This window comes from Eleginops maclovinus, chromosome 10 (genome assembly GCF_036324505.1).
Source record: "Eleginops maclovinus isolate JMC-PN-2008 ecotype Puerto Natales chromosome 10, JC_Emac_rtc_rv5, whole genome shotgun sequence".
Lineage (NCBI taxonomy): Eukaryota > Metazoa > Chordata > Actinopteri > Perciformes > Eleginopidae > Eleginops > Eleginops maclovinus.
Genome location: NC_086358.1, coordinates 7,431,236 through 7,442,216, shown reverse-complemented (window position 1 = coordinate 7,442,216; position 10,981 = coordinate 7,431,236). Strand labels below are relative to the sequence as shown.

The 10,981-nt window shown below is 39.7% G+C and overlaps 1 protein-coding gene across 1 annotated transcript; it reads right to left on the bottom strand.

Moving 5' to 3' along the window:
• Positions 1–1,534: 1,534 nt before the first annotated feature.
• On the bottom strand, positions 1,535–9,533 carry rundc3ab (RUN domain containing 3Ab). Its single transcript, XM_063892579.1, has 11 exons — positions 9,178–9,533; positions 5,830–5,945; positions 5,505–5,632; positions 5,305–5,390; positions 4,686–4,775; positions 4,513–4,593; positions 4,223–4,388; positions 3,681–3,838; positions 3,391–3,510; positions 2,802–2,902; positions 1,535–2,692 (listed from the first exon to the last, which is right to left on the bottom strand). The coding sequence occupies exons 1-11, from the start codon at positions 9,282–9,284 to the stop codon at positions 2,550–2,552; spliced, it is 1,296 nt and encodes a 431-aa protein (XP_063748649.1). The 5' UTR covers positions 9,285–9,533; the 3' UTR covers positions 1,535–2,549.
• Positions 9,534–10,981: the final 1,448 nt, after the last annotated feature.

The following is a 10,981-nucleotide window of genomic DNA, read 5'->3' as shown; positions in this document are numbered from 1 at the left end:
TGCTGCATGTATGTTCACTGTACACTACCAAAGCCCTATTCAGGAATTTGCTAAATACTAGACTTTCATTTTGTAAAACATGAAACCCATTAGATACCTTGAATAACGAAATACAATCACATTTTTTAAACACTGTATTAGTTGTGATGTCAAGTATATGCGATCTGTACTTTATAGGTTCCAGTATAGGCTACAAAACCACTGAATATAACCTTCATTCAATTATTTATAGGCCGGATATATCATCATACTATCTTGAGGCATATTAAATCAACCTGGCTCGGCATGTGTGCACCATCTGGGTGGACGTGGTTAGGGTGTTGTATTTGCAAGTATTAGATAGTGTGCCTTTTGGGAGATAAGTGTCCAGGCACTGTGTAAAAGGGAGTGTCAATGGTGGGACAAGAGAAGGGGGTAAAGATAACATGGCCTCCACTTTCAAGGCAGATCCTGGATCAGTGCTAACACTACCAATGTCCCCTGACCTAAACTAAACTGTCCTCAGCTTGCACTTTCTACACGAGACCTAGGTCCACGCTCAGATAACACACTCGTGTCTCTGTCAAACCACAATGGGAGTAAATGTGCTTTATCACAGAAGGGTAAAGTGCTGAATGTGTCCAGGGGCCTTCTCATCTATCTAGTGCAACTGCACCCAACAATTGATGTCACTTTCACAAAACAGCCAAAGACAAAGCCAGATAACTAAACCAAACTTTTCCCTACCCTGCAGTATCCATTTATTTTACAGCCCGGCAGATAATTGGACAGTATGTCAATCAGGAATGTGTCTCCTACATAATGCATTTCCAGCGTTTACCAAAGGACCTTCAGCTGCTGTTTGTTTAGCTCTGTGTATTTGTCTGTGTTAATGAATGAATGATCCTAACCTATGACCTCACATAAGCTATTTCAAACCCATCTGAGGAAAGACGATGTCATGCTTCACAAAGTTGAGCTAAAAGGGTAGACATGAAAACAAAGAGTGACCCCTGCACAATGTGAGAGAGCATGTGTGGGTTTCTTTAACCTACAGTAAATGAAACTGATGAGATGTCAGCTATTTATTTACAGCAAATAAAATAAATCTTATATCAGTGTGTTGTTTTTGTATCAGATCAGGTTAATAAATTGTTACTGCGGTTTCTGAGTGGCAAAATGGCAAACTCTTACATGCAACAAAAGGATACTCTTCAATGTATATGTGGAGGCAATTTGTGAAAAATATCTGTATGAACACGATTAAGAGTTAGCAGAAATGCTAACAGAGCTATGACATTGTGCTTAAACATAGTGCTTTGAGCTACATGCAAACATCATCATGCTAACATGCTCAAACAACAATGCTAACATGCTAATGTTTTGTAAGAATAATCTTCACAGAGCTTTCCATCTTAGTTCAGCAAGTTAGCATGATAACATTTTCTAGAAGAAACTCACCACAAACTACAGCTAAGGGTTATGAAACTGATGATTTTGTTTTGAACTAACACCAAACTAGCCTCAAACAAATCAAAATACACATCCATTCTGCTTAATGTTTCAAAAAAGGCAGTTTTATTGCAGTTTAAATAAAAATAATGCATCTCAATTCCCAAAGAGATTGCAATTCATATGTCACTAAATGATAAAAGCAACACAATGAATTAAAAATATAAAAACAGATTTAAAAAAAATCAAATGACACACACGCACGTTGCACATTCACTATTTCTCTCCTTCAAACTACTCTATCAAGCTAGGTTTGTAGAAAAAGACAATGAAAACATTCATTCTGCATAGTTACAATGCACTTTGCATGTGTATGCAATAGAAATTATGTCTGTTCACATTGTAATGGCTCTGCAAACCTTTGTAGCCTCTCAAGTCTCTACTGTCCCATCCTAAAATCTGTGTCCAACACACCATATGATTGAATAAGGCCTAAACTGTAAACCCTCCTAATATCATAGAGCTGCTTCTTTTATTTTCTAAATAATCTTCATCATAAAACCCTCTGTCCGCTTTAACAGTATAAGCCTCTCTTTTAAAATAGTCTGATATAATATGGCAAAACGTTGTTTCTGTTCCCTTTGAGGTTATAACAGCTCATCCACCCTTCACCGGTATTATGCAAGAGGCAGAATAAGATACACTGACAGAAGGATAAGACAAAGACAAATGGACAAGTACACACAGTACAATCCTACAGTGATGTGTTGTTCAATGTTACCAGTAGAGACGTGACGGTAATTACACACATCATGACGTAAGAGAGGTCAACTTGGACCGGTGGTTTGCATTCCAGGAGGCTTAATCGTGTCAAGACTATTAGAGACAGTGAAACTGCAGGAGGCCGTCAGGCAGTACAGCAGCTTTTCCTGCGTCTTTGTCACAAACAGGAAGGCTACTCTTTCAGAAATGCTTAAAAGGTGTAACTTGAGCCCTAGCGCATAAAGGGACTCAGGTCAGGGCCACAAAAGAGAGCATTTGTCCACCTCCCAGAAGAAGTCTATTGTGTATGTTGAATTGTCTCAGTTAACAGGTCGGCAGTGTTTCTTTGGCGCCCCCTAGCTAGGAGAGAGGGCAGGACTGTTCTCTGTGCTGATGTGGACCAGGCACTCGCTGGACTTGAGGCTAGCCAGAGACTTGCAGCTGCGGAGGGAGGCCAGGGACCCACACAGGCCCATCATGGAGGGGGTGTAGTCCTTTTCTGTAAGGGTGCGACACACATACAAAGGGAGGGTCAACTCAACTGTTAGTATGAGTTAACTTACTTATTATCTCACTAAAACACAGTGTGCGGCTGTGTAAAATGTCACCTGTGCACCAGGCTCCTCCATTCTGTTTTCCTTCATTCCTCTGGGAGTCTGAGTCCAGGCTGATCTCCACTGACAGCAGCTCTGTGCTGGGGAAACTTCTCCTGCAGGTCAACAGAAGGACCAACTTTGAGTTAACAATACATCTCAAATAAAAAAGTATTTAGTTTCTTTATTGATTGACAAAACTGCATGCATTACATTTCCAGAGGTAAAAGTTAAAGGAAATATCTGCAAATATATAGTATTTGTGGATAAGAACCCTGAAATATACCAACTGAATCATTTTGGATGTATGTATTTGAGCTGAAATGATAAATCTATTACTTAAAATCTATGGGCAACTAACATTTTTGGTTTGAACTTCCAATGTAAGGAAGTACTTTTTTTTTGGGTCATGTCTTGGACCAATTATCCCCCCAAAAACTAGCAATTACAAACCGTCAGACTGGGCTATAGGGTATTATAGTGGCTATTATTAACTGAAGTGTCCTTGTACAAACAAAAGATTCTCTCCCTATGCATTTATTTTAGAGTCTGCATGTTTCTCGATGCAATTATTCCCACAAAATGCATCATCTTTAATACAGACCGACGGAACAGCTTGACGTCATCTTGGTTGTTGTACATCTGGATCGCTGGCCACTGGTTGACCAGAGGGATTGTAAGGTTTTTGGCCAGGTGGTTGGAGTCACATGGAATTAAGCTTGTCCTGGGAAACATGACCATGCAATACAATACAAATTACTGGGAAGCATTCATATCTAGGACTGTGGTACAGACACGTCAAAATCTGTATCTAATCCAATGAAAGCTCCTCATTGTTTAATGGTTTTACGTGAGGAATATGTGGGTAACATGCCGTCAGTCGCCATGACTCACAGCTGCTCCTGTAGCTCCAGGACGATGGCCTCCAGTTCCTTCTTCTCCTGCGTCCTGTGGCTCTCAAGCTCCACCAGGTGGGCTTTTAGCCTCTTGTTCTCTGTTTCTGTGTTTTTCAGCTGGGACTCACGTAGGCGTACAAGCTCCTCCAGGTAACCCTGATGACACACAACCACACTGAGCGAGAGGAAATATCTTCATCCTCGGATACTCAAATTAGAATCTGTACAACAGAGTGAATTATAGAAATCATTTTGTGAAGCTGTTTTTTACAGGGGAAAAGAAGGAAGTCGTATTAGGTTGTGTGAAGTTCACATAGTGTGGAGGTTAGGGTTGATGAATGGGTCAAATTAATTAATTTCTGACAGATTACCACAGGGCTAATGCATGGGTAAAGGGGGAACGCGCCATAACAAATGCCCAGATGAAACAGGCTGTACATTTGGGAGAATGTATATAAGTCTATATCCCAAAAGTCTCAAACAATTTCTTCAAGCAATACTATCCTGTGCATTGTCAAACACTCAAATATGGTTGCCTACCTTTTGAGCATTGACGATCTTGAACCTCTGCTCCATCTTGCGACATTTTGTGCTCCAGCTCTCCTCGTCTGGGACCAGGGGGATGTAGGGGTGGTCTGGGACGCTGTCGTCGCTTGTGCTGCTGTCAACACTGTGTCGATCGTCGTCATCACTCAGGTAATCATAGCTGCAACAGAAGCACTGAATTATTTAAAGTGCGCAGTATCAAAATCTACTGCCTTTCAAAATAGGGTATTTAAAGAGGAGATTAAATACAATCTCTCTTTTCTCTGCAGTTTCAGTGAACAAACCTTTGTGTGAATTTCAAGTAAGGTGTGAAGTCGATCACGGCAGAAGATTTCCCATCTAAGGCTTCTCCTTTAAGACAGAAACTATAGGAGGAGAAACCACACAGACATAGCCATGTAAAATCAATGTTTTTTATGCTTTAAATGTCACAGCTTAAAAGGTTTGGTTTCCTCACTTAAAATCTATGGCTCCGAGTCCTATAAGCATCCCTGTTAGGACGGTGGCTTCCTCCCGTAACACGATGGCTCCTTCTGCATAGAACCTCCTAAAGGAGAGACAGGTGAATGGGGTAAAGATCTCAACTAATATATATCTCCTTAACACTTTCCCAGTTGATGATTTACTTTAAGACAATATTTTTTTGTATTACAAGTTTTGGTTTACACATGCAAATTAAGAATTATGTTATTTTTCTAAATTAAATCTCATTATGGGATAATACCAGGTTAAGATTCTTGGCTCAATTTGTTGATGTATTAGAGTAAGTGTAAGTTTTGCCATGTATTTAGGAATAAAATAGGTTACAAATGAGGCTCTGAATGATATATGAACAGTCCACTCTATAAACTTTATCATTTCAGATAGGAATGAAACTAGGAAGTTTGCTGGTGCTAATGAAGTAGTATGTTTAAATTGAAATAAAGTACATAATGCAATGCTAAACAAATTTTGGAGAAACTTACATACAAAACAGACGAGGTTAAGTGAAATAAACACCTTCATTTTCGTTTCAGGTAGGGATAAAGTGACACTACTGTATAGTGAGGTGTGTATGTGTGTGTGGGGCCTCTAACCTGGTCGTTCTGCTGTCCCTCAGGGCAGTCGCAATGTATTCAGAGAGCCTCTTCTCCATCAGGGCCACTCTTATCCAGGCTCGCCCCTGAAGGTGTCACACAGGATTCCCAAATTAACTTTAATTTCTTACGGTATATTATAACATCTGATCTCACTGTGTATCCTTTAAATTTTCATTTTGAGTGTATGTGGGACTTGCCTTGGCTCGTGAGGTGCTGATGTTCTCCATGCTCTCGATGCTGCTGATGCAGCTGTTGGGGACTTTAGCGCAGGACAGACGGACATAGTCCCAGTAACTTTTCTGACCGTCAAACCAGCTTCCGGAGCCTAAAAAGAATTCAACAAGAATAAGATATTTTCTACGTTGATATGTTGGACGTTCAAGTCAACATATTTTACTCGTTTTTATTTCAGTAAAGAGAGTGGAGTCTTAGCTTTTCTACTTTGATGCCAGATATTTTTTGTTGTTCAGTGTTTTTTGATTGTCTTGAACATGACATTGATGGAAGACAAATTCCCTGTACCTTTGAAACGGTGGCTGAGGATGTGTTCAAGGACGGCTGCGAAGTTGATGAACTCCTCAGAGGAATCATCGATGGGCTCGGCTGTGTATTTCTCTAACAGCGTCTTCACTGAAAACCTATAGAGGTAGAAAGAAGTTTTACAAAAAGACTCTGCCAGTAAAGTATCATTGTGGGAACAGATTAGTCAGGGAATGGATTGCAGCTTTCTTTGTTTCAGTTTATTTAAGGATAATATCTCAGATCATAATACAATAAACCACATTTTAATCTTTCAAATTCAATGATGGTAAAAACTTCTGGTAAATAATGAAAAGCAACTGAATCAGAGCGTAGGTTAAATGCACACTTATTCCCATAATTCTGATGTTAATGTGAATTTCTGCCCAGTCACCCTGCACTATCCATTTCCGTCTGACTCATCCATGGGAAAGACTTAATGGAGCGCTTTCAGGAAGCTCTGACTATCCAGTTTACTTTGAAATGGACAGCTAGAATTTATGACTCTAGTCTGATGTAATGGATGCCTGAAGCCTGTAGCCCATAGAATGTTTTTTTCAGTACATTATTAAATTGAGAAAACAAACTTAGCGAGATAACAAGGACAAGGATGGAATTGACTGTTATAAGAAATATATTTGGAACAATTGTTGTGGTAAGGGCATTTTTGGGCTGATAAATCAGATTTTGGACACTTATCTGAGTCCTGTAGTCATCCTGTTAGCAATGCTAAATGTTTACTGTAATGAGCTCAATAATCTTATATTTGAACATGTTTTATATGTGTTATATTGAAGGGCCTTCCTTGAGCAAGCATTGGAAATCAGCAGTAGCTAAAAACATTGTAATACAGCATTGAGTAATTGATTTGCAATTCTCTATACTGTTTTTGTCAAGTCAAACAAACTAAAATAAACACTCAATAATAAGAAGAAATACATAAATAATCAAAGGCTGGTGGGAATGGGATTACTTTTGCAGGTATTTTATCACAAATGGACACATTTTTACATTTGCGTACCATGAATGTCTGTACCAAATTCATAGTTATCCATATAGTTGTTGAGATTTAAGTCTGGGGTAGACCAGGTGACTGAGATTGACATCCCTATATGTCTAGCATGGCTAAATATTTAAAATGTCCAAATGGATTCTGGTGTTACAATGTACCTGAATTATTTAATGTCAACTGGGGTGAACTCCTGCCATATTAATGCTGTTTATTTAAGACAACATTATCCTTCCCTTGAAATGACCACTCCTAAAAATGTTCCTGGAGACTAAATAATTCAATAGATCTATGTGCTGGAGGAACACCTGCCAAAGGGTGTTTGTCCAGTGACAAGGAGATATGCTGTGGGGTGACAGAAACCACTGAAACCCCGGTCAACATGACCTTTCCAGTGCATGAACAAACACTATTTCTGATAAACAGTGGTCATGTTTTACAGACTCTGGAACCACAGAGTTTAGTGCCCAAATATTAACATTTTTAGAGTAAAGCATATCTGGGCGTTTCACAGTACACACACAGTCAGTTTGTCAAGACAATGCTTCTCCAAACACAGGCAATTGAGGCAAGTGATTTCACTCCCCATTGTCCAAGGGGCAACAATGTCTCATTCAGCTGCTCTGACTATGGCCAGATACTGGACAATAATTGGCCGACTATCTCCAGAACGAGCACAATCCCTCGTGGTTTCACTGTACGACAGAATGCAGGGACGTTACATGACACAGATAAGCTTGTGAGGGGCTCAACAGAGGTGCTGTTCACCTGCACTAGATGTCTGAGTGTGTGTTTGTGTAATGTTTGTTAGTTCTACGTATGAGAGAACATAATGTATGATTGACTCCAGTCATATGACCTGGGCTTAAAACAAACAGATAAGAGTTGTTTTGATGACAGGACTTCCAGTTGAGTTTAACATCAATGTACTGAATTTTGGAAGAACAAGCAGCATATTTCAGGACAGAACAGAGATGAAGCCAGAGTTTAGATATTTACCCTGCTTTAAATGAATGATTGTGGCATTATCTTTACTACGTGCATTCCTTAAAACAGCACATTTGATATCATTTTCATAAATAGCCGGTTTCTATCACTAACACAATGGAAATAAATGATTATTTTGGCACCTTGAGCAAATGTTCAGCATACATTAAGTCAAATATTCACTCTCCCTTAAGTTCCAATTTGTGTCTCCTCCAACTCCTGATAGAAGTATTTGGCCCTTAAAGTGTTAAATGTGTACTTGCGAATCACTAACTGCATCGGTTGGCTGTTTGGTCCAGAAGAAATAACATATAGTCAGGTTTAGAGCCATTTAGCTGTTTGCTAGTCCTACAAAATTGAATGTGAACCAAAACAGAAAATCCGCGAGCTGGACAATCAAAACAATGAGCTCAAAGACACTTAAACACAAGTGACCATTTTTTAATAACTCATAGTCATTTGAGCTATTCTTATCCAAAAAATATTGATAGTAGCAGCTTCAAATGCAATGCTTATGACTTCGACTGAGAGTGCTGAAAAATTCAGACCCAACTACAGACAGTATCTCTTAATCTGACAGAAGAGTAATTTGTTTTCAGGATCTCCTCCTCCTAATACGCATGTAGACATATAGTATGTGTATGTTTGTTTAGTTTTTCACTGTTAGGTTACTAGCAAGCATGCTAACAGTATGTTTATGTCTACATGTGTTCTGGCAAAAATCTTTAAGTGCAACCCCCCCCCCCCCCCCCCCCCTCTCATGGATCAGTCAGGACACTTTATGTTCAAGCTTTATAATGCCTCCCTGCCCTGAGTCCCAGGGGTGCCAGCTAGTCCTTGCCCCAGGAAGGTTGTCCTCATAGCAACCACCCCATCAGCAGGGAGGAGATAAATCTCACTGACAGAGATGACACTGCTAAACTCAGACAGAGAGGAAAGTCTGTCTGATTTTGTATTAAATAAACATTATGTGTATTGAAAGGTTGTTAATACACATGCAGGCTTTTGTCTGCACAGGCCCAGTCCAAACACAGAGTTCATTATGATGACTTATTATGAGGATGACATAAGCATGCATGTCAGAAGATGTGCATTTATTATCTGTAGTGTTAGAATAAAGACACCAGAAACACATTTTCACATCCTAACCCAATGACCACTTGTGATATGCAACATTTAACCTGTGAAATCCTGCACTAAATTCAGTTTTCAGGCACTTTAAACACACACACACACACACACACACACACACACACACACACACACACACACACACACACACACACACACACACACACACACACACACACACACACACACACACACACACACACACACTTTGACAGCACACTGACCTGCACACGGTGATCAGGTTTTTTCTCTCCACCGCTACGTTACGACCCGACGCTTTTTTCGAGGCATCTTCCATGGCCATCGCTGTCTGCACACAGCCAGGCTCCATCCAGGAGGAGGAAGCCCTGAAATCAAAGGACCCCTCCCTGTCGGCCACCGGCCCTCCTCATGCACTCCTGGCCGGAGAGAAAGCTGCTGACTGCCGGCAGCTGGTCCTTCGTCTTACGTTGGAGGATACACAGCCTGAGGCATCAGAAACACCGGAACCTGCAGTGTGTGCTGTTTATTATTACTCTCATACACAGAGGACTTGCAGAGGACTGCATTACATCTGCTGCTCACTCTCTGACCCCGCCTACTTTATGACTTCAACATGACGTCATGGTCTCGTCATGCAGACTCAAGATGATGAAGAAAATAAATAAATAATAACAAATAGAAATACTGAACATGTCAGATAAATAAATACAATTAAAAGTCTAAAGAAATACAGAAAATGAAAAGACTGAACATGACCAAAAAAACATTCAGGCTCGAATGAAAGATCTATAAAGAGCGACATCAAATTTAAGTGAAACAATATTACACATTTTGACATCATAAATAGCCTATAACATTAATTCATTATGGTTTTATTGATCATATGGTGACATGTTTTCAACGTTACATACACACATATATATACACACATATGATATAATGTATGTGCTGTCCTGTTCTGCAAAATAAAGTGCAGAGAGCTTCCAAAAATGTCATTATGTTTTATGAACCACACTTTCTCTTTAAGGACACAAAGCACGCATATAATGTAAACTCATGTATATCTGTCATGTCACTGAGCGTCCTGTTCAATACTAGCCTCTGTACATGTGTTAACAGTACAATGAGAGTGACATTATCACCTCTAGCCATCATGCTGGATCATTTCCTCCTCCTGTCATTTCCGATCAGCCTCCCCTCCACTCTCCTCTTTCTTCATCCTCCTGCTAACCAGGAGAGGATGTCTGGATCCTGATTCAGCTGTATGGTGTCATCTTGTGGTGACACTTTGCCCCCCAACCTTTCCTCTCTAATGAGCTGACAGCTGGTTGCCACCATACATTGCTGGTGGGGGTTGGTGTTTTTGTCCTGGTGAAGGAGCAATCACTCATGCATCTCTGTGTCTGGTGCTCCATATGTTCGTATGCTTCATATTTATGTTTTTACACCAGAGCTGTGAAATATCCAATTATAGTGTGAAATCTAAAATGAGAATCAGAGGTATGCATGTCTCTTATATGTAGAAGAAAAGACGTTACCCTGAACAGAATATTGAAAATGTGATTCAGGTTTAATTGGTTGACATACATGATGATGTATGGGCTCAATTTCTTTAAATCAAATATTTTCGTATACATTTTGGAATGGTAGGGTTAGGAACGGCACCTTTTCTATGACAAACTTACGTCAAGCTTGTAACAGGAGACTATGTTGTTCTTTGTATTGTCCTGTTAGATATAAGAAGTTGTGTCAAACATAAATTTAGTTTAGTTTAATTCCTGCAATTGGTGACTAAGTGGGCTTGGGGCTTATTCACTATAACTCACTTAAAAAACAAATCCTATTCCCTTGAGTAACGCAATAACTTTCTTTCAAATGCCCGAATGATGGCAATTCAAAATCTGTTCAATGATTGTGCTTTTTTACATTAATACGTATGTGTTTTGGTTCTTTCTGTAGGGCTGTAATGGTGTGGAAGTCAAAAACAGTGCACAAAGACTATTGCTTGATAATTGGTTCCATGTATTCTGGTTCATGTCTTGGGCG